A 24,618-nucleotide genomic window follows, 5' to 3' on the forward strand; every position below is an offset into this window, starting at 1 on the left:
TCTAGCATAGAGAAAGATCAAGAAAGACATGCAGAGTCAGCCCCTAGCCACCAGCTGCACATACATGCACACATGAGCACACACATGTGCTTCCATATTTGTAAACACAAATGCACACACATTGCACACATATGCATGCAAAAAACGGTGCTTATGTCCTCTGGATTTGTTCTAGATGATTATAAAATATTAGAATGGGTTTGGATATGAAAATTCTATGCTGCGACTTTCAGCACTGCAAGGCTTGGCAGAATGTGGGCTGAGCATTTCCGGGTGATGTGCGGGAAGAGAGGCTCCTACAGCCATAGCGGCAAGGAAGAGGAAAAATGAGAATAATCTAATCTAAGCCATATTAGGGTCCTCCAGAACACAAGACGGCTGAATGTAGGGTTGTGTCTTTAATTTTGATGTTACCCAAGTGTTACAAAAGTAATAAAGCTTTTTTTTGTGTGTTTTTAAAAATGTATCACTGCATATTCTAGTCACTTGGGTCCCCTTTTGTGCCTCCTCCCATACCGACAAGCTCAGATATAGTAAACATTCTGTTTCTTCGAAAGCAGGTGGTTGACTTGGTATACCGGAAGATTTTAAAACATTACAAAGGGAAGACACTTTAATTTTAAGGAAGGCTTTGTCTAGCTTACAATAACTGGAGCTGGTTTTAGTGAAAATCCTCCCACAGAAAGTAATGGCAGGCCCTTCTGTCCCCATATAAGACTCGATGTGCCCTTCACAGAAGGACTCCAGATTGTGACAGTCTTGGGCACATGCGATTTCCCACAGGATGGAAGTCCTGTGTGTCTGCTGGTATCAGCCAAGCACACAGTATTTGTTTGTTTGTTTGTCTTCAGTTCTTCCATTCAGCAGCTTTGGCCTCATGGTTACTTACATAATCACACAGAACCTGTTAGTCCATGCTTGAGTCACTTACCTGGGTCAGCGTGTCACTGACTGGTGGAAGTCAGTAAGTACTGTATTGTCTCAGACAAACAAACAAACAAACAAACAAAAACAGCTCTTGGAAGCAGGACACTAGCAGCATCTTCTCTCTTACATTGTTAGCAGGGCAAGTTGCTTCATAAAACATTGCTTGACCTCTCTGCTCTGAGGGACTAAGGGGTCAAGGAAATTTGAGGACAAAAAAAAAAACAAAAAAAAACACAAAAAAACCCTTAGTTTAGCACAATGTTTGTTTGTTTTTTGCAATGGACATCTTGCATTTGTGATGGAAACCAGGCTTTACCACACCCAGCAGACAGCTTCCGCAACTACAGAGAGGGAACAGACCGTTAGAACAGCATCCTTCTTAGAGAAGCACGGTGGGAGAGAGATCTGTTTTAGTTCTAGCACATTCTCTCCACTCTACCCCCATTTGCATCTCTGGAGTACAGGAAGCAGCTGTGTCTGCATGCAGCATTTGTAACTCTTAGAAACTTTGTAGGAAACAAATCCAGAAAACCATTTCTCAGTGGGCTCTGCAGTGACATCAGCCCGTCTCCTCGGGTACCTACTGCTCAGTACATTTTCTCAGTCTTCATAGTGCCAGAGACTTACCCAAACCCAGAGGCCCTGCAGGTTAACTCTGTGCTCTAGACCACAGGCCTGGACGGTTTGGGGAAGAGATGGTCAGCCAATGCTTAGTTCCACAGACTGGGTGAGTCTTTTCCAGTCTGTTGCCAGCCCAAAGAGAAAAGACTAGGCTTCCCTCAAAGAAATAAGAGAGAGCTTTGTCTCTATTCTTTTTTTTTTTTTTTTTTTTTTTTTTTTTTTTTTTGACTCAAGGCTGCAGCATCACCTTGGCTGCAAGTTTTAGTTTACTGGCTTGCACAATGCATCTTAGGCATGCCAGGCCCTATAATAGCGTGAGGCAATTCCTAAAATCAGTTTCTGCCTGTGTGTCTCTCTGTCACACACACACACACACACACACACACACACACACACACACACACATTCTGTCTCTCACATTCCGTTGATCTTGTCTGTCTGCACAGATATGTGGCTACTGAACACAGTGCACACACACGCACACATGCACACACACACGCACGCGCATGCACCACGCGCGTGCACGCACACACACACACACGTTTCTCTGGGGGAATCTTAGCAGAGGCTAAAGAACAAGGAGAAAACAGTATCTCATTAGTCAGAGAGAATCCTGAAGTAGAGATGAAATTGCGTCTTTGGGGCTGTTGGTTGAAGTGTGTGGAACAGGGTGAACTCCATCCAAAAAGAGTAGCTTTAGGAGCTCTCAGAGCCAGAACACACTTGATGTGTTTTGACTGAGAGATGAAAAACACTCTGGCCTCCAAGAATTGTTGAGAGTCAACAAACGTGGCAGTCTGGAGCCATAGGAAGGACACAGAATTCGGAATCAAACAGACTTCATGTCTCTGATAAAAGAAATGACCTAACTTCTGATACTCAGGCTCTTCATGCATAAAATGTAGACAATAAAGCTCACGGCATGAAATGTTTATGAGAATCCCAGGAGACTCATGCAAAGTAGCTCTGATCTTTGGATAACCATTTTTAAAAGCATGTAGCTGTAAAGCATGTAAGAGCCAGAGGACAGGGATATGACTACAGAAAAGACATCTACACATGACAGGGCCACAGCACCCATGAATACAGGGCAGCCAATTACCTGCACAGGATTGGGCAGAGTTCATCATGTGCAGGGGAAGGACCGCAAGGCCCCACCCCTGCCTCCTGAAAGTCCTATTGGCAGCTAACGGTTGCTGGGGGAGAGACTGTTGTTTTCCTCAGTGGTGTGGCTTTTAGTAATTTCCTCATGCTCCTGAGAATAAATCTATCCTTGCTCATGCAGGCAACACTAATCAAGCTCAGTGGAACACACACACACACACACACACACACCTGAAAGTAGAAGGGGAGTTATGGGAGAATGGTTTCAATGGGGAGGGGCGGGGGGTGAGAGGGGGGAGTGGGGAATGCAAATAATTAAGACCCTTATGCAGGCGCATGAAACTGCCTAGAACAGGGGGAGGAAGTCCCCCTCAGGAACAGCCATAGGGGAGGGGAATAAGGGGAAAATGGGAGGGGGGGAGAATGGGAGGATACAAGGGATGGGATAAACATTGAGCTGTAACAAGAATAAATTAATTAAAAAAATTAAAAAAAAAAAACCTAAAAAAAAAGAAAGAAAGAAAGAAAAGAAAAAGAAACTGCCTAGGAATTAAAAGTAGAAAATAATGTTTGTAGCTGCTGCTACTGTGACCACCATCATCAGCTCCCGGGTGGTACTGATGCAACTTTGTAAGTTTCCACACTTACAATGCCAGTAGCCGACAGGCATGACTAAGCAGAATCCTTATGGCCTAGTTATAACTGCGAATGTCTAGTGTGCGCCTTAAATATGTCTCAGGCCATGTGTGAGTGCCTTGGATACCTAATCTTAATTACCACCACAATTCTGCAGGCATACTTTCAAAGACTAGGAGGTGCAGTAGTTTGGGTGGGCTGTTTACGAAGGACTAGGAGCTGTGCCCTTGCTGGAGGTGTGGCCTTTCAGGTTTCAAAAGTCTCTGCCAGGCCCAGTATCGCCCTCTCTGCCTTGGTCCCCTGGGTCGGGATGTAAGGTCCAGCACCATGCCTACCAGCTGCCATGCTCCCCACTGTGATGGCCATGGGCTAACCCCCTGAAACTGTAAGCAAGGCCCCAATCAAATGCCTTCTTCTAGAAACTACCTTGACCGTGGTGTCTCTTCGCATAGCAACAGAACAATATTAACTAAAACAGGAGGGGCTGAAGAGATCATTTTAGGGTTCACAGAAGTAAGTGGTAAAATGGAAATTCAAATCTGTGTCTGTGTCTAAGGCCCAGGGTTTTTTTTTTTTTTTATTTGTTTGTTTTTTCCTCCGCTTCCGCCAGTTCTTAAGGTGAGCCCCTTGCACAGTCATACGGATTGCCTGGCGTCTGCTGCGGCGTGGGCCTTAATGGCAGGGGCGCGGAAACATCTCTTCCTGAAACGGCTCTCCCCTCATCTCTGGCACAAAGTATGTGCCTGCCATACTTGCCTGGATGGTGAAGAGAACAGGCTCTTTCCGAACTTTCCCATCCACAACAAAGCCTGGGTTCTTCCTGTCCGTGACCAGGAAAGTAAAGCAGTCCTCCTGAGAGCTGCCTCCTGAGTGCCGATAGGCCACGCCCCTGCTGTCCACATCTTGCTGGGTGAAATTATGTTGAAGCACTTTCCCCCTCAGGTAGAGGTACCCATGGCGTGGGAGCTGGGCCAGAAGGAAGGTTAGGTTCTCTGGAGGTGTGTCAAGGTCAGTCAGCTGAAGGGAGTCCGCCGAGAGTAGGCCAACGGCCCCTTCGGCCAGCCTCAGCCCTTTGTTCCTGCTCACCACAGGCAAGGCTCTGTCCACAGTCTCCAGTGTGATCTCAAACACCCCGCTCTGCGTCTGCAGTCCGTTGCTGACGGTAAATCTGGCAAAGAGAGGCAAGGCAGCCTTCAGCATGGGCTCTTGTGTCACCATCGACTGGAATGAAACGATAACATACACACCTTTACTAAAGGACAAGCCGCATGGAGCGAGACTCAAAGGAAAACGCGAGGATGGAATTTCAGAACAACGTCCTCCTGTTATTAAACCAGTTACTAGCTAATATACAAGTTGGTCCTGATACACCCAAGGGTATTTCCCCAACACCAGTCGTGTTCCTCCTATAATGAAGCAGGCAAACTCAGTGTAATCTTTTGTCCCTAAGCAGGAATTTCCTGTCCAACTGGACCCGTTGTGTGAGTAGCCAGTGTGTACACATATATTTTTAATATTACAATAATATATTTTCTTGGAATTTGGAAGACACAACTTTAAAGACTAATCATTGGCACAGAAATATAGTGAGACAATGAAGAGGATAATTTAATCGTGTATTTTTGTGTTTTTTTCCCATACTGGGTATTGAACGCAGAGCTTTATATGTGCTAATCTAGTGCCCTACCACTGTGTTATAGTCTCAAACATCTTTTTTTACTTCTGTGTCTCTTGTCTCTGTCTCTCTGTCTTTCTGTGTCTCTCTCTCTCTCTCTCTCTCTCTCTCTCTCTCTCTCTCTCTCTCTCTCTCTCTGTGTGTGTGTGTGTGTGTGTGTGTGTGTGTGCACATGCCACAGCACATGTTTAGAGCCAGCAGACAATCTCCCACATCAGTGTTATGTCTTGCCTTTCACTTTACTTGAAACAAGGTTTGTTGTTTGCAGTTATGTATGCATGCCAGGCTAGCTGCACCACCACCTCTGCACCCCTAAGCTTCCAGGGGTTCTTGTGCCTATCTGCCATCTCACCAGAGGGATACTGTGGTTACAGATGTGGATCACTACATCTGCAAGAGCAGATCACATTGGTAAAGTTTGTAAGAAACAAATCACATTATTCAGCCATGTGATCTTATCTAACTCTCCTCTCTGGGCGGGCCCTTCTTATCATATTTTTGTAAGATGATGAAGCATAGATGACAAGATGAGCAGATGAATACCAGATCCCGCCCATCTCCTCATCACTGTGAGACCCTAACCTCCTAGAGTCCGCACGTGCTTTTCTACACCTGCTTCATTTGAGGTATATAGGTGTTGACGATTGACAAGGATCCCTTCCCTGCTAAAGAGAAACATTTGGAAACCTGGTAGAGGGCTCAGATGGGAAGGTAGAGTTGGCACTAGAACTCAGGTTATTCAATTCTATGCTCTCCTCTTAGAGTTTTTAATCAATAGCTTAACAACCACACACACACACACACACATACACACACACACACACTAAGTTGTAGTCCCTAAGTACAAATGCCCAGTGTTGAAGAGAAAGTTGAAATGACACACATTCAGGATGAGTTGATCCCTCTTACAGTCATGAGTATATGTTTCCTTTACATCAAACACTAGGACTGTTCTATTCACTGCAATCAGTTGCACAACAGCCCAAGGTTCTGGTAATATTGTTGTTTCCATTTTAAAGAAATTTAAGAGTATTATGAACTGTCTCAATTGGCTTTAACTGTCAACTTGACAGAGCCTACAATTACCTAAGAAGGGAGTCTTCGTTGAGGGGTTGTCCAGATCAGACTGGCCTGTGAGTATGTTTGTGGGAAATTGGCTTGATTGTAAATTGATGTAGGAGAGTTGAACCAACTGTGGGCAGCACCATTCCCTGAGCAGGTGACCATAGGCTATATGATAAAGCCAGCTAAGCATGACTCTGTCAGAGTGAGACAGTAAAGCAAGTAGCATCCATACACAGTTTTTACTTCAAACTTCTGCCCTGACTTGCCTCAATCATAGAGTATAAGCCAAATCAACCCTTTCTTCCGCTAACCTGCTTTTGACCATGGTGTCTGAAGGGGGAGGAGAATATGAACTTATTTCTGTCGATAAGACACAGTATTAGAACTCTGAGAGTTAGACATTTACTGCTGTCGCATGAGACTGACAAATTTACCACAGACCAAAGGAGCGAATGAACTAAGAGTTACTCAGGGCTGTTCACTTGTGGTTGCTGGGATACATATGCGGGATGTAGACTCCACTGGGTAGAAACATATGGAGAATGTTCAGATTGACGTAAAATTTGTAATAATGTATTTTGCTGGAGAATAACATTAAGTCGCATAAAAGTCTCTCGCTTAGCTAGAGAAAGCACGGCATTTATTCCACAAGCCTATCATATTTGACTGGGAAGCTCTTTATCTTCTGTATACTGGCTCTTATGCTTTAGGGCTATTTCAGGGCTGATGGTTTTTACTCCTGACCATGAAGGGACCTGAAAGCAGGCTATGAAGCCAGCCTTCCAGGGGCAAAGGACTCAGGGAAAACCATACTTAACAAAAAGGAAGTCAGGGGAGATAGGTTTGTTTGAGTACAGATTTTATTTTGAAGATTATACTAAAAAGTTTCGCTTGTTTGTTTGATAATTTCATCCATGCATACATTGTATTTTGATCAAATCTGAAGAATGGGTAGCCCCTTAGCATCTCTCCCTAGAGAAAAGTAGCTGTCTATCCTTCAGCAGCTTTTAATCCCTAACAGCTCCTTAGCTAGGGCTGGGACTTCATCCATGCTGGTGTTGTGGCTGGCTTGGTCTTACACATGCACTCACAGCTCTCGTAAGTCCATCTGTGCAACGGCCCTGCCATGCCCAGAAAATGCTGTTTTGTTGCCACCTTCCACTATTGCTGGCTCTCACCATCTTTTCTGCCCCATTCTGTGATGGTGAGGCCTGAGCAATAGGGTGATATTAGTGTCCCATTTGGAACTGAGCATTCCACAGTCTTTTTATTTCCCACACATCAACCAGTTGTGTGTCTGTATTGATTGTACTAATCACCATTTATGGGGGGAGGAGGCCTCTGATGAGGACTGAAAGATGCACTAACCATATGTTTGCCATTTCTTAAATGCAATGGCTTTCAGCTTCCTGAAAGATCCCATATAAAAATGTGCTTTTCAAGGTAGTTCATATCAGGTATCAATAATAAGATGAAAACATACTATGACCATTTACCAGAATAATTATTTTAGTTCTTCCTCCAGGGCCTATCACCTTGCCAACCATGAGTATGGGCTCCATTAATTGTACTTGTGAAATGGAACTTAAATCCAACCAGAAAGCAACTGTATGACCATAACATTTGTGCCAGTGTTGTACCCATTGACATATCTTGCCAAGCTAGGTGTTACTGTAGTTCTCATATTCAGGGAAGGCTAAAGATTTTGCTTTTTTAATTAGCTAGTCACAAAGACTGCCTACAAGGAAAATATGATGTGACACAGAATAAGCTATCTATGTCACCAAAGTTAAAGTAGCTAAATGAAATAAAAATTTTTAAAAATTCACATTTGTCAAGCTAAGTTTGTAAAGAGTGTAATTTCCTCTGGAACATCAGAATGTACAGTTTGAAAAAAAAAAGACACTGAGACTTATACATAAAAAATTAGTAATCATATTTTCTTTGGAAATATAAACCTCTGATTAATATGTTCTATACAAATTGGAACTTTTCTTTAGCTGACCATGAAGTATTATCAAATAACTTTTGAGGATAAACACTTATCAAACTATTTGTGTGTTCTTTGGATGTTTTGTTGACAGCTTGTGAGGTCCATGGAGAAGCGTTCTGAGGTAGAGCACTGAGCTGTCTCTCTGGCAAAGACCTTGACAAGACCAATTTCATGATCTTCTTCCCTGTTACTTCAGCGCATGCTCCCTCTTCCAGTTCTTTCTAATGACCCACAGTGACCCTAGAAAGGAGTGAGGCATCCTTTCTGTGCCCCCAAGGCCTCTTCCCCCATTCACTCCTCTGAAATAAGCTTTATATCTTTCCATCCTGCCCAACCCCTTTCTTAAATGAAATGGCCCTCTATTCCTTACCACACGTTGGCATCAAATGTGCTTTCTGGGGGAGGTTAAACTACTCATCAATAACGTAGCACCAACGTAGGCCAAAAGGCACGCAGTCTAATAATTTTCTTAAACTTTATTTCATGTATGTGTGTATGTCCATTGTCTGTACTTGTATGTGTGTGTACATGTGTATGTAGGCCAAAGGTTGACATCGGGTATTTCCCTCAATCACTCTCGTTGTTGTTGTTGTTGTGTTGTTGCTGTTTAATATTATCTTTTACTGAACCTGGAGCTCATGGATTTGGCAACACTGGGCAGATGGTAGGCCCTAGGGATCTGACTGTATCTATCCCCTCAGCTCTGAGGTTACAGATGTGTGCCATCATGCCTGCATTGCAAGCATTTTACCAAGCAAGCCATATCCTGAGCCTCATGACATATATTTTTAATATTGGCATTACTTGCAGAGCTAAAGAATGTGTGCCTCCATTGAAAGGCTGTCGAATATAGGCTAAAAAGTAAGAAGAAGAAAAGGAAAAAAAGAGGTGAGACAAATAGGGAACAACAAAATTCGGTGTCAGCCACAGTGAGTAACTGGCTACTCCAAGGTGGCCATTTTTAATATTTGACTGGATTCTCAGTTCTGAAAAAAATGTTCTTTGAAGACAAGTCTTTAAAGATCAGTGTCAAGGCCAAACATGACCTCTTTGAGGGCACTGAAATTGTCTTCTGACCCATGCTGTCCTTCTCACACACCTCCCTGTCTGATGCTGGGGAATCTGACCACCTGGGAAATAGGCAACGTGCCATCTGACAGATGGGGACGAGGGTGAGCAGGCCAGGGACCATGGACGAGTAAGAAATACATTTACTGAGGCCAGAGGCTCCCAGCTGGGACACTGAAGCAGCTGTTTGCGTTGACCTAAAGCTAATAAGTCAGGGGTGAAAAAAGATGCAATTTCTAAACGTGACTGGAGCAAATACATCACTCCACTTCTGTGAGTAATGATGGAAGAAACACAGTGGCAAAGCAGCACCACCAGGGTGAGCGACAGAGCGGACGGTTCTGCTTGGCTTCCCATCAGGATAAAGCTAGCCCCAGCGATGAAAACAAGGTCAACAGGGCTCCTGCCTGCAAAAGGCGAGCAAAGAGACCTGCCCCTGCCTCCCTCAAAAACCCTACAAACAAACTCTGTAAGTCAACCGCGGGCATCCTGACATGAGGAGACTGGCTGTATGGCGGTATGAGCTTCTTCGACAGGTCATTCTATTTCCCTTGTTACTTTCCCAACCCCCACCCTCCCGCATGAAGAGATGCCACTAGGATGACCAGCATTCGAATGAAATTTGGGGAATGGCTTCACGTTTTGTCTGGGGGTGTCGGCCTTGTCTGATTTTACCACTACCACGGTGCTGTCAAGCTTTTCTGCATTTCCTGGCAATGGAGTTGGCTGAAGAATCTGCCATCTGTCATGGCATTTAGAAGATAAAAATGGAATCATAAATAGTGCCAGCTCCTCAGGAAAAAAAAAAAAAAAAAAAAAAAAAGTCCAGCCGGCATGTCAAAATGGGGGACATTAACATGTTCTTTCAGGGCCCATCCGCCAGCAGCCGAAGTCAGCTTGCTAATCGCTCCATGTCATCTGTCCTAGAGCAGGCTGCCAAATCTCTCTTCCAGGCCAGCAGCACCAAACAATGCAGGGGAAATTTATGATTCACAAAATATTTTTGCAGAAGGTAAAATTCAACCATTAAACCCTATTTAATTAATGCTGCCACATCTTACATTAAAAAGCGAAAGGGGAAAATTTCTCTACCATAAAATTCATTTCTCTTACCCAGCCAAATTCCTTGCCAAATTTAACAGCGAGCAACATAAATCTGGGTGATTAGATTGGTTGCATATATTTAATTTTTAAAAAGCACCATGATCACACTTTCATTAAAACAGGCACTCGGCTTTGGTTTGGAGCCACCTGACAAACAGCACAGTAGCCCGTGATTGGGTGAGCGAAATGACAAGATTAAAATGTGGATCTTGGGCAGATGCAAGGCTCTTCCATTATGAATATGCAAGTCCGCTGGCCCCAGATCAGAATGACACATTGAGGGGCTTCCTTTGCGCAAACAGAGTCTCCACAGATTTTTTTTTTTTTGCTACAAAAAAGGTACAGCGCGCAAAGAATACTTCATCTGAGATAAGCTCTCAGCCCCTAAGTAGGTCCCCATGCACGGTCGTTATGCCCGTTGGGTTATGCCTTTGTCGCTCAAAGCCTTAGGATTCTGTGCACAAACCCATAACAACTGAATCACTCTCAAGGTTGTGGTTTGAGATCCGGAAGAAAGACATAGAGAAAGTGTCTGGTGCCATGGCCAAGACAAGGGGAATATTTGGGCAGCAGGAGCTTGCTCGCAGTTAAATGATGAAGGCACCGGGCAGGATGAATGCTTTGGACCTTTTGTGTTCCTCCCTGTAGCCCTGCTTTCAAATCCCAAGTCACTCGGAGGCCATCTTGGTGATCTTTGCCACATGCCTATACTATCTTGACTCTTAGAATGCGCTACTTTGCTCTACGACAGTGGTTCTCAGTCTTCCAAATGCTGTGTCCCTTCAATACAGTTCCTCATGTTGAGCTGACTCCTAACTATAACATTGTGTTCGTTGCTACGTCATAACTGTGATGTTGCTACTGCCCTAAGCCATAAAGCAAATATCTAATGTGCAGGATATTTGATACATGACCCCCAGGTTGAGAACCACTGCTCTATATCAGTTTACTTTTCAATTTAAACAAATATTCTTAGAAGGAAACCTCTCAACTCTAAACACCAGAAACACTTACATATTAAAACCTCAGTCCCATAAACACTACAAGAATATATTCAAGAAAACAATTTCTTAACTCTTGGGTAGATGTTCCTTAAGGGGACTGAGATAGGGGCCCGTATCCTTAAAAAGAGAAAACGAAATATGAGGAGCTGGTGGAGCCCATCCATGCCAACCTGGGACCACCTCTCCTGGGACCACTCAGAAGGCTGAGTGAGGCAGCAGGGCCAGCTTCCCACTCTCCAGTCCTTTGTCTCCTCACAGCCTCTTCCTCCATCAGCCCACATGGTTTTGCATCTTCCTATCACCAGAAACCCACATCCCTGGCTCCAGGAAGTCAGGCCACAATTTGCTGCTGAAGAAAACCCTCAAAAGAAACCGAGGATGCAAAACCAAACAGAGAACAGAATGTCAAGACACAAAACAAAGTGATGTCCAGTCACTACGTTGAGGCGAGGCCGAGAGGCCCTTGGAACCAGCCCTCCTGGTGGAAATTCCACGGAGGCTCAGAACACACTAAGAGCAACAGACTAGACCTGCTCAGGGATGCTGGCCCAGAGGCAACGGATTCTTACAGAGCCTTTCAAAAGACAGATTCCAGCTGAGACTGGACCTATCAAAACTGGCACGAGGCCGAAGCATTTAGATTTTATAGTGTTCTAAAGAGCTAAATAAAGTAGACACTCCGAGGAAAAATAGCTTTTAAAATGCCAGCTACGGTGACTCTCACTGACATGAAGCAGGCATTTCACAGAGCCGCTAGTCCTAAGTAAGGCACTTGGGGTTAGTATTCAACCCCACAGAAGGAGCAACAGTATGAGTGGAGTGTCCCTTGATGAAATTCATGGAGCTGTGAGTCACAAAGGCAGTAAATGACCCTGAGCCTATATTTTGACAACGGCAACACGCCACTTAAACAGGTAAGCCAACTAGAAGAGGGATCTCTCCCTTCTGATGTTTTCACTAACGCCCAACAAGCCTCAAGCACAAACTCAATGAAGAGCCTGTTTTAGGACATCTATAAAGAGAAAGTGGGGACAGGAGAGATGGATCAGTTAGTTACGGGCCTGATTTGAAAGCACGAGGCCTTGGATTTGAACCCTAGAAGCCACATAAGAAAGCTAAGTGTATTAGTCGGCCTGCTAGTCCAATGCTAGAGGCAGAGACAAGAGAGTTCCAGGGCTCAGTGGCCTGCCAGCCCGGCCTGTTGAGTAAGGTCAAGGCTAACTAAGAGACCTTATCTCAAAAACAAGACAGATGGCATTTGAAGACCACCACCCACTGCTGTTCTCTGCCCTCCGCATGTACATGCATTTGCACACACATGTGCGCCACCCCCACATGCGCACACATACAAAAGAGAGAGGGTGGTAGGAAATATATCTGTCAGTGTTTTTGTTTTACGTAACACCTCACTTAATCCAGACCATCCCTCAGAAATCACTTTAGAAACTCAAATGGTGAGCAATGTTGTCCTCGCTGATTGAGACTGTGCATCACAGCAGGAATCTGGATAGGTAAAACATGGCCCAGAAGAAGGACATTTAAGTGTAGGTGCTTTTATAGCTCATGGGGGTTATATTACCCACCGGATAATACATAAGTCTGCTATGCTTATGCTATTTGACAGTGCCCTCCGGACGGTTAAATGGACTCGGTAAACATCTTACTGGGGAAGTCCTGTATAAGCCAGTCACAGTGGCACACACCTGTCATCCCAGCACTCAGGGAGGCAGAGGCAGGTGGATATCTGTGAGTTTGAAGCCAGCCTGGTCTACAAAGCAAGTCCAGGAGAGCCAATGCTACAGAGAGAAACCCTGTCTCAGAAAAAAAAAAAAAAAGTCCTATATATATGGCAGACAAACTAATGCTCTTTCACTGGTAAAAGTAACGGCTGGATCATACACCCAGTGGTTAATGCAAGACCGCCTGGTCCTTACCCCTGGCCAGAGTCTCCAGTTCCATCAAGGACCACATGTCCAGCCAGCTTCCCCCATCACTAGATAGAGCCGTCAGAATTTCTCCTGCTTTGGGAGACTAGAAACAAATTTACACATTTTAAATGGATGCAGATTTGCATTAGCGTTGTCTCTATGCCTTTTCACCCCAGATTGTTATTCATCCCAATGATTTATTTGCTACTGAACCCTTGAGCAGGTGCACAGTCCCGAATTACAGCACGGTTTCTATGGGGAAATATGATCTACTTTGTGACAACGTGATTTATGACATAGTTACAGGAACATGTTGTGTCAAAAGGCAGTGTCTGCTCATGCCAAGTTTATTATGCTAATATGTGCCTTCTCCTCAGATAGAAAAACGCACTCAGAGAGGGGAAATTACATCCCTATGTCTTTCTGGAGCGAGGGCCTTCTCGATTCTTTGTGTTCCTTTCAGAGAAGAGCTTGCACACAGATCTACTTATCACGTGTAGTTTTGTAACCGTGGCCCTGGTTGTCTGCCACTTTAATCGTGTGTTTTTCCCTTCCTCACAGTCAGGAAACAGAAGAAAACACAGCTACAGAAGAACCAGAATAGGACTTAATGTCCCTTTCTTTAAAAGATAACATTGTTTCATGTACCCTTGGGCTATGTACAATGTTAGAGAAACAATAGTAAAATGGCTGGTGCAGTGGGGTACACTAACCTCACTCCATTTCTCTTCCTAAGCATTAAGGAAGGGGTTCAGAAAAATGTCTTGGGCTTACCTGAAGCTGTCACTGGGGATGGCCGCCCTGCTCTTGTGTACGTAGCAGACTGTCTGTCCTGCTATGTCCATTTGGCTAAAGCTGGTGATGGGAACTCCGGGATAGTGAACGTACTCCACCTGGCCGTATTGTGGTGGGGAAGTGACGAGGTACAGCAATTCCTCGGGCTTGTCTCCTCCATCCACAGCCAGGAGAGTGGCCGTTGTCAAGAAACCTCTGTCGCCTTTGGCTACCACGAGTGGTTTTGCATGAATGACAATATCACCTGTATGGCAAGGAGTTTTAGTTAAGATTTGTACTTAAAACACTCAATGCCCTGTTGCTGAAGGCATCACACACTGCAGACGTGGGACTTGGAGAGGCTGAGCTGGGTCAGACCAGGAAGGCTCATCCCTGAGGATCGGCTCTCTTGAGTGTTGAAGGCACTATGCAAGCTGTCAAGCAAGAAAAGCAACCAACACACCACCAAATCAAATAACCCAATTGAGAAGAGGGGCTCAGAACTAAACAGAGAATTCTCAACAGAGGAATATCGAATGGCTGAGAAACACTTAAAGAACTGTTCAACATCTTTAGTCATCAGGGAAATGCAAATCAAAACAACTCTGAGATTCCATCTTACACCCATCAGAATGGCCAAGATCAAAAACTCAAGTGACACCACATGCTGGCGAGGATGTGGAGAGAGAGGAACATTCCTTCATTGCAGGTGGGAATGCAAACTAGTACAGCCACTTTGGAAATCTATCTGGTGCTATCTCAGAAAACTGGCAATAGGGCTACCACAAGACCCAGTTATTCCACTCCTTGGAATATACCCAGAAGATGCTCCAGCATGTAACAGTGACATATGCTCTACCATGTTCATAGCAGCCTTATTCATAATAGCCAGAACATGGAAACAGTCTAAGTGTCCCTCAGTAGAAGAATGGATAAAGAAACTGTGGTACATTTACACTATGGAATACTACTCAGCTATTAAAAGCAAGGAATTTCCGAGATTTGTGGACAAATGGATTGAACTAGAAATGATCATAATGAGTGAGTTAACCCAGAAGCAGAAAGAGTTACATGGTATATACTCACTTATATCTGGACACTAGACCATGGGGCATGTCCCATGAAAGTCTTCACTTATCAGGAAAGTGGGACAGAGGGGAGGACATCCTATTGGGACTTTAGTTGAGAGAAGCATGGGAGAATGGGTAATAGAAGGATCCAGAGGGTCCTAGAAACCTACAAGAAGAACATTATGGTGGGTGCATCTGGGCCCAGGGGTCTTGCTCAAACTATGGCACCAACCAAGGAACATACGTGCAGTAAACATCAAACCCCAACCCAGATCTAGCCAATGGATAGGACATTCTCCACAGTTGAGCAAAGAGTGGGGACTGACTTTCACATGAACTCTGGTGCCCCATATTTGACCATGTCCCCTTGATGAGGAGACCTGGTGGCACTCAGAGGAAGGATAGCAGGCTACCAAGAAGAGACTTGATACCCTATGAGCATATACAGGGGGAGGAAGTCCCCCTCAGTCACAGTCATAGGGAGGGGAGTAGGGGTAAAATGGGAAGGAGGGAGGAATGGGAGGATACAAGAGATGAGATACCTATTGAGATGTAAAATGAATGAATTAATAAAAAAAAGAAAAGGAAAAAGAAAAGCAACCAACAGCCCTAATCAGCTATAAGCTCTCTCACCCCTCATCAAAGAACGTTCTTTTTGCAGGAGATGCAACCATTACAGAAATCCATATGAGGTTAAAATGCAGAGAACAACTGACTTTGGGGTCCCTAACCCCTAACGGATACATTTACATCACAACCTAAAGCTCAGGGAACATAGGGGAAGAAGGACCAGAGAGACTGGAAGTCAGAGGACCAGGATGTCTCTCATCGTATAGGCTAGGGAAGCCGCCCATCACATTGTAACAATATGGTTAGCTAAACAAGGCCTACAAAACGACAATACCAGCTGACATGCCAGTATGTGTGAGAGAAATCTCACAAGGCTCAACCAACCCTTAGATGGAGAACAACAGGCCATGAATGGCTGCTGAAAGAGGGAAAATTAATTTTCTCTAGGAAAGAGCCTGTGTTAGGTTATCCAATCCCAAGGGGTTAGCCCTAAACATATGTACATATGAGCACCTCTAAAGGGACTCAGCGGGTTGTGTGTGTGTGTGTGTAGCAATAAGTAATTAGAGAAGAAGAGGCCAGTGATTTGAAAGGGAGTAGGAGGTGCACTGAAGAAACGGAAGGATCTGGAGAGGAGAGAGGGGGGTGGAAACACTGCAAATACGGCACTCATGTATGACAGTCTCAGAATATTTAAAAAAAATTTTTTTAAATGTGATCCCTGTGATGGCAACTCGTCATTGTTAACTTGTTTGGCTTTAGAAAAGTCACTGAAACACAACTCTGGGCGTGTCAATTACAGTGTTTCAGGAAATTGTGACTGCTAAGGAGTCACCTCGGATGTACACAGCATCATTAACAGACAGGGACAGAATACATGAAAAGAGAAGGCACGCTGAGGACCAGTCTTCGTTTTTCTGTTTCCTGACTGTGGATGCAAAGTGGGTAGCTAGCTGCCTCAAGTTTCCACCATCATGCCTTCCTCACCATGATGGGCTGCCCCCTTAGCTCTATGAGCCAGGGTAAGTTCTCTCCCTCCAAGTTGCTTCTTATTAAGTATTTGATCACAGGGATGGGGACTGTAACATACAATGTCCAAACTGTGCTCAAGACAAAGCTAACCTGCTGTGGAAAGGCCTTTCCTTTGTTTGGGGGACAGGGTTTCTTTGTGTAGCTCTGGCCCTCTTAGAACTGTAGACCAGGTTGGCCTTGAACTTAGAGATCTGCCTGCCTCTGCCTCCCAAATGTTGGGATTAAGGTGTGTGGGACCACCACCTGGCAAGGCCTTTCTAACTAACAAGAACGAGTCAAAGGGACCGAGAGAACAATTCACAGAAGAAGCACGGACTTGTTCTTTAATATACCTAGTTTTTAAAGTTAAAAAAAATGCTTAAATGAGTGTATAAATGAGCACACATGATTAGCACGTAGACTGATGATATCCCACAAAGCAGGAGCTATAATCCAGTCTCATTTGCCAGAGCGCCACTAAAAAGACCATATCTAAAACATAAAGCTTTGAGTTAGAGATGTAGCTCAGTTATAAAGTGCTTTCCTAGCAGGCGCAAAGACTAAAACTCAAATCTTAACACCAAGAAATAAGTAAACGATAAAAATGAACAGGGCTGCTTCGTGTTGGGCACAGGAGTGGGGCTGTACTGCAGGCAGGAGCTTTAGCCCAAGCCCCAGACTACAACTGAGAAAATCGGCGTGTGCAGGCACTACTTCATGCTAGAGACTATCCCTTACTGAAAGTTGAATTGCCTTTAAGTCATTTGTTATAAGCTCAACTCATAAGCATTGCACTGTGACACTCCTTCAACAATCCGTGCTAAATGGGTGAATATCCAACAAGAAGGATAACATATGGAATAACAGATTAAAAACACAAAATCCAATAAAATTTATTAGGGATTGAAAATGGCCCTGTAGGCTCATATGTTTTAATGCTTGGTACCCAATTGATGGACCTGATTGGGAAGGATTAGGAGGTGTGGCCTGCTGAAGAAGGTGTGTCCCTGGGGGTGGGCCTTGAGGTTTCAAACATACAGGCCATTTCCAGCCAGTTCTCTGTTCCTAGCTTGTGGATCATATGTAAGCTCTCAGCGACAGCTCTAGAGCCATGCCTGTTTGTCTGCTGCTGTGCTTCCCACCATGAAGGCTGTGGACTAGCCTCTAAAGCTAAATGGCGCACTGTTGCCTTCATCACAGTATCTCCTCACAGCAATAGGAAACTAACAAAGACAAGTCTCTTGAGAAAACAAAAATGAAAATAAAACATCAAGACAGTATAATTTAGTTTTACATTTATTTATTCAGTGTGTGTGTGTGTGTGTGTGTGTGTGTGTGTGTGTGTGTGTGTTGTGTAGGTCAAAGGACACTTTGATTTTCAGGAACTGACTCTCTCTTCCGGTCATGTGGGTTTGCTGGATTGAAATTAAGTTGTCAGGCTTAGTGGCAAGTCCCTTTACCCACTGAGACATTTTGTTGGCCTGAGATGGTACAATTTTTAGATGAATATTTCTAACAAGGGCAACTAGTACACAAACACACCCATAGACACACACAACACACAACACACACAAACTCATACACTATGCTGCACATTCTATACACATACTCACACATATAGTCATATACCTCACACACTACACCATACATACACCTCCAGCTCTTGTCTTGCTGCTGCCCTCCAGTGCTGTGAGGGCAGAGGGTGAGTATGGGTAAACTGCACACCTGTGCATCCTAAACATCTCCTGAAGGCATCCTTTCTGCCACTGTGGAAATCAGAACCCATCACATCACATCACAGCTAGAAGATGAAAGGAGTTTTTATAACAGGCCATAGACAGAACTAGGCAGATGTTCTGTGCAGAGGAGATGGTATGACCGGCTACTCAGTATGGCTCTGCTTGAGGTAAATTATGCTTGGGCTGGGGAGATGGCTCACCAGCTAAGACCATTGACAGCTCTTTGCAGAGAACCCGGATTCCATTCTCAGCACCCACATGGCAGCTCAAAAACCTTTTGTAATTCCAGTTTCAGGATGTCTGGCACCCTTTTCTGGTCTCCATGGGCACCAGGCACACATGAGGTACACAGACATACAGGCAAACAAAGCTCACACACATACAAAAAAATTTTAAATAAAAAATATAAGTAGATCTCTTTAAAAGATACTTGTGAAGTCGTGAGAAACATAAGCAACTTGTAAATGTCATATTAAGTAACATAAATAAAAAACAACAGGAAAAAAGGGTATAATGTTGCACACTGACAAAACAACACACAATGAAGCAAGAGAAATTCTGAGCTCCTAAAACGTTCGTGGATAAATACAGCTGTCTACAGGGTTTCATAAATCCTTTTAAAAACAATTGCACATCAGTTATGGTGGGGTGTGGTGACGTGCTCAGTAACCAAGGATCATTTTTTTTTTCTGGCTACATGCTGAAGTTTCTATTGCCCGACTTCCCCGAACACAGCCTATGACTGGGATTCGGCCACTGGAAGGCATATAAGAAAGGTGAGCTGCCTTCAAGCAGAGTCGATAAGACCCTGGTCCATGAGCTCTTCCTCAGCCTCTCATTTCCTAAGCAGTTATGGAAGAGGTGACTGGACAGGAGATGGCCCAGGTGCCTGTGGAATGACTTCCCCCATGCTGTGAAGCTAAGGCAGTGAGAAGATAGCCTGCACTGACTACGTCACCTGCCGGTGCCAAAACAATGGCGTGTTCCATTTGCCTGAACATCTTCTGTACACAATGGTCATAGTTAGGTTTCTGTTGTGGTTATAGAACAAGTTAACCTGAGTAGAGAAAGGGCTTCCGCTGACAGGTCACACAGTCCATCCATAAGGGAACCCACGGTAAGAACTGGAGGCAGGAACTGAAGCAGAGACCATGGAGCACACTGCTTACTAGCTGTTCCCATGGTATCATCAGCCTGCTTTCTTCTACATCCCAAGACCACCTGCCCAGGGGTGGTGCCATCCACAGTGGAATGGGCCCTCCTACATCAACCATTAACCAAGAAAATGCTCCCAGAATTGCCCTCAGTGCAATCTGACGGAGACAACTGAGGCTCCCCCTTAACAGGTGCCAAGTTGCCAAAACCCAACCAGCACAGTCATGCTTTTACAGGAAGAATAAATATACTCAGAATCATCTACCTTATCTCTCTGACTATCCTTGATCATCGAACACATTTTATAACTGGAGACCAAGTAAATAAAATGAAATATAAGTGGCAAAAGAAATAAGATTAACTCATATAAAGAAATAATTCAGGAGCCAGGCATAATAGCTCATGCCTGTAATCCCAGCACTCTGTGGGGGCCGGGGTGGGGAGGCAGAGGCAGGTGAATTTCTGTGAGTTCAAGGCCAGCCTGGTCTACAAAGCGAGTCCAGGACAGCCAACGGCTATACAGAGAAACCCTGTCTCAAAATAAAACAAAAAAAAACAGGACAATTGTAATTATACCACACACATGAAATAAAGTTGTTGAGTTTTTTAAATTGCACTTAAATCACTGGGCTTAATTTTGAGCATCCTGACAAGCAAGGCAAAACAAGGAATCGTTCAGTCAATGAAGCATGCATTATGGATCAAAGACTGCTTAATCTGAAAATGTTTAGACCCTGGGATTGCAAACAAACGTGATTCTTAATCTCCTGGTACAAGTTATAATCATAAATTATAGAATGGCAGCAGCTGAGTATCAAGAACTTACAGTTTTCATGGCTAAACGTTTTCCTTTCTTTCTTGGTTTTTGCTATTTTGTGTTGAGTATGCTTGTGGAAGAAACTCAGGAAGTTTTTTTGGCCTGTATGTGTGGCCTTACACCAGCTAATTTCTACTGACAACCACTGGTCCTGGGAAGCATAGGTAACTAACTACACTCTTACCTTTTCTAGCGTCTTCCGTGATGATGTGACAGTCAAACATAGGCGATCTGTTGTCCCCATCCCAGAGGTAGAAGGTGAAGCTGTCTCCGTCCTGGGAATCCACTTTAGCAGTGTGTGTGTATCTCAGCACGTTCAGGTCCACATCCTCCTGGGTGCACTGCATGCCAGCTGAGAGAGGGACCCAGTCCCTCCCTATCTGAAAGGTACCACTGTCAGGCAGCGCCCTGGCTTCCCTGACTGTCACTGGATATTTTCCCCATGCCCCGAAACCTTTGCTAGGAACACTTGAGGGAAAAGTCTACATTAGCTTTTGCCATTATATTTTTTTCCAAAGAAATATATTAAAATAATTAAAGACCTTGGGTGAAAAACAGCTTCAAGCAGAGGACTTTTGACAAAGTCATTCACCAGCACTGGTACTTCCGAGGTATTTATCATCAGTAATCATGCTGATTAAATATCCTAATTAACGAGACCAGGCAGGCAATCAGTTGCTGGAATTGGCTGCCTAAAAATTAGATGTGTTTCTTTTGGAATTCCCTCTTTTTATTTATTTTAATTGTAAATTTTGTATAACTAATAAAATGCCTTTTTCTCCCCTAACATGGCTTGTGTTTCTGAGCTTATTGGGTAACACAAAACCAGAATGCATTAGCATTTTCCCAGCCCACTGTCTAGCCTTACTAAAACCTATAGAGAGCTGTCATATTCCCATCACACACACACACACACACACACACACACACACACACACACACACACACACAGTGAGTAGAAAGTATACATGGTTGATGTATCTACATCAAGTCAGCCCTAGTTAAACATGGGTTTTGCACAGTTTGGAGCAGAAATTGTAGATTTTTTGTTGTTGTTGGGGTTAGAAGAGATTTATAGGCTGGTGGACTGGGAAAGTATTAGGGGATAAAATACTAAGCCTATATTGTATTAATAATCCTACTTTGATTCTCTTAAGTTCTGAGCATATCTTGCCCTAAGAGTAGCTCACCATTATGTCTGTCAGATATATTGGGCCAGAGGCTGAAGATGATGCTCCAACGTTATAGAGAGTTTTGGGTGACTGTTCAGGCAGCAAACTGTCTCTGTCCTTTTCTCATTTTAGAAGCTGCTAACCTGCACTTCCTGTCTACTCAGATAATTCATTTTCTTCTTTCTCAAGTCTCTGACAGGGTTGAAGACCAGATAGTTTAGTTTTACAATTAAGCTTAGATGTTTAGCGGTTAAAATGTTTTTAGGTCTAGATAGATGTTTTAAGTTGACAATGACGAGATATGATAGATTTGAATTACAGTCAGAATTTTAGACTCACCAAGATAGGAAAGATGTTTTCTTCAAGGTTTCCAAATACAAATAGCCAAAACACTATGACTGTAACATTTTTATAAATTCTGATTGTTTCATGGTTCTTATTGCTGTAGGTAGTTTATTGTATATATGTGTAATAATACAAATGTATATGTAAAAAAATAAAAATAAAAATAAAAAAGAATAGGTCACAAAAAGTCATTCAATAGAACTGGAGGAAAACATCATTTTCAGTGAATCATAATATGAACTACACTGTGGTGTGCCTGGCTGGCTAACAGGCTAAAACACGTTTAAGTCCCTTGTGTCTTTTCTTTGGTTGGTCATCCATGCCCAGCTCCCAGCGAGGCCTAGGCTCTCCTTCCATTACACCATCACTTCTCTTGAGCTCGTCTACTTGGTGGGATTCCTTCTTCTTTAATATTTTTGCCCACTTGACATTTGCAGCCCTAGGTTTTACTGCAAGTCTGCTGGTGAAGTTATTTAAGGTGCAGTAGTTAAGCTGAGCTTTTTTTCCTCTTCCTTTCATGAGATATATTTGCAAATAAAGATTTTCAAGCAGACTCTTTTTTTTTAAAGCAGGTAGCATAGGGTCCTATTTAACTTTTCCTCTTGATAATACTGTCCTAGAAAATAACAGCAGGGGAAGGTATTCTTTGCCCTCTGGTTTTTAATTCTTCCTTTGCGTTGAGTTTGGGATGGCTGGGTCATTTGATGCCAGAAAAAGGGAAGAAAAAAAAAAAGAGAGAGAGAGAAACTCAAAATGAAAAAAAAAAATGAAGGGGAGCTAACAAGAAAATAAGAAGCCTTGAGAGTCCATGGGGCCTGGAGGCCTGGTCCCTAGCCTCAGCCAGCAAGCCTCAGTGAGCCCGAGGGAGGTGTAAGAAAACGGTGTGCAGCCTGTTGGGGCCCTGGACCCATCTGGATCGTCTCATAGCTGAAGCAACTCAGGCCCCAAGCCACCCAAAGCGTGTGCGCTCTCACTGGGTTTCCGCCTCATTACGCTTGGAAATGAAATAAGGACACAGCTGTACCTCAATTTAAATCAGTGATTGCCCTTCCCTCTGACTCTCTATGGTACCCACACTCTGTGACAGTCAAGCTGTTCCCCACAGAATAAATCCTGGTTGCTTTCCTATTCTAAACCGAGCTGCATTAGATTAAGACCCAAGCATTCAGGTAATCACACCGAGGCTGGCTAGAGGTCCTTGCTGGTCTCCAGTCACCACTCAAGTAAGCCATGTGACCCACACGAGTCAGCTGACCTTTTCCGGTAGCTGACCTATGAGTCACTGATAGATTGGTCATTACCATGGTGCCTACAATCTGAATAGCCTAGAAATTTGCTATTACAGGACCAAGAGAAATCAAGAGGGCGCAAAAAAAGCTCCTGAGACAGAAGCAGAGTGACTTAACCCTTCGTGTGCCTCCACGTTCCCATGCTTTTCACCATCTATTAAAGCATTAGGTTTGGGAATGTGTACAAACCCAGGAGTGTTGCTTTACGGTCACACAGTCTGCTGGATCCTAATGCAGCAGTCACTAAGATGAGACAGGCATCAGTGACCGGGAAGTTTCCCCCTAGTGTAGTTTTTGACTCAAGATTTTTGTCCTCTCACACACATCTTCATGGGACTGGGAAGAGAGACTCCATAATAAAGACATGCAATCAAGACAGGTTTCAAGTGTTGCCATGCTCCTGAGGATGGCTTAGGGCCTGGCAGAGAAACTGAGAGGAGCAATAGGAGAGGGAGAGAAGGGAGAGAGGCGGACACAGACCTTAGGAAGGAGTGAAGACGTACAAGCAGAAGAGAGAGCGAAGGAGCGGGGGAGGGAGGGAAAGAAGGAGTGGTAACAGAGTTAAAAGTTTCTTAACAGGAAAAAACAAATATTCTACTTTTGAGTGAAAACTGTGCATATCCAAGAGTGAATTTAACTGTACAAGTGTGCATGCTGATAAGATTCATATCTGCCTTGAGAAATGAAGCTTAAAGGGCTGCTCTGGGGCTAGATAGATTGCTCGGCGGCTAAGAGCCTACACTACTCTTACAGAGGACCAGGGTTTGGTTCCCAGCAACCACTTCAGACAGCTCACAAGCACCTATAATTCCAACTCCAAAAACTCTCACCTCTGTGGGTGCCTGCACACATGTGACACATATACGCTCACATAGGCACACGTACATTAAAAATAAATGAATTGTTTTTAAAGGGCCTCTTACCTTAAGCTGAAGTTTCCCATTTCTGGGAAGTCTTTCAAACACATAGTGAATCTGCTCCCTAGGTGAGTCTTTATCTATGGCTGAAAGAACAGCGCTCGACAGAACACGCGTATCACCCACAGCCATTGAGATTTCAGCCTTCCTGTAGAAAGGAAGGAAAACGCCAGTGTTGGTATGAAAATGGAAGGCATAGTCCACCAGGAGACACTCACTTTGGTTATCACGGATTATCACAGGTCACAACCTCAAGAATTAAAAAATAATAATCAACATCCATAGTACTGGAAACTGAGTCGTGTATCAAAGTCTGAAAAAGGAGTGTGACCAAAGTCTGTAAAGGGAGTGTGACCCAGCAGTCATGACTAGGGTGCTGGTGAGAGATGCTTCATGTGGCTCACATGTGTAGAACATTATAATTTTATGTTAGATGTAGTGTGTATGACGGTTTTGCTTCCATTCTTTAGTTTCATGCTTACAATGTCTCCATGAAGAAAGTAGGTTAGGTATAGTTCTAACTTGACAGAGCTCTACTGAAACCAACTTATATAGTGTCCCAAGGCTCTTCCTGAATGCCTTCCTGAGGTATTGATACTCTTTTGTTATCTCTGGTCCTTTAATCTCTTCTCCT

General features: G+C 43.9%; 1 protein-coding gene across 1 annotated transcript in view; it reads right to left on the reverse strand.

The window, feature by feature from the left end:
* Window positions 1-24,618, reverse strand: part of Frem1 (FRAS1 related extracellular matrix 1) — a 139,230-nt gene that overhangs the window by 34,677 nt on the left and 79,935 nt on the right. Inside the window, exons 22-25 of the mRNA XM_051156676.1 lie at window positions 23,991-24,132; window positions 20,446-20,641; window positions 13,900-14,164; window positions 4,045-4,456 (exon numbers count right to left, since the gene is read on the reverse strand). Of these exons, the coding sequence (XP_051012633.1) occupies window positions 4,045-4,456; window positions 13,900-14,164; window positions 20,446-20,641; window positions 23,991-24,132 (1,015 nt within the window). The remainder of the gene's footprint in view (window positions 1-4,044; window positions 4,457-13,899; window positions 14,165-20,445; window positions 20,642-23,990; window positions 24,133-24,618) is intronic.

The sequence above is a fragment of the Acomys russatus genome, chromosome 2 (assembly GCF_903995435.1).
Source record: "Acomys russatus chromosome 2, mAcoRus1.1, whole genome shotgun sequence".
NCBI lineage: Eukaryota > Metazoa > Chordata > Mammalia > Rodentia > Muridae > Acomys > Acomys russatus.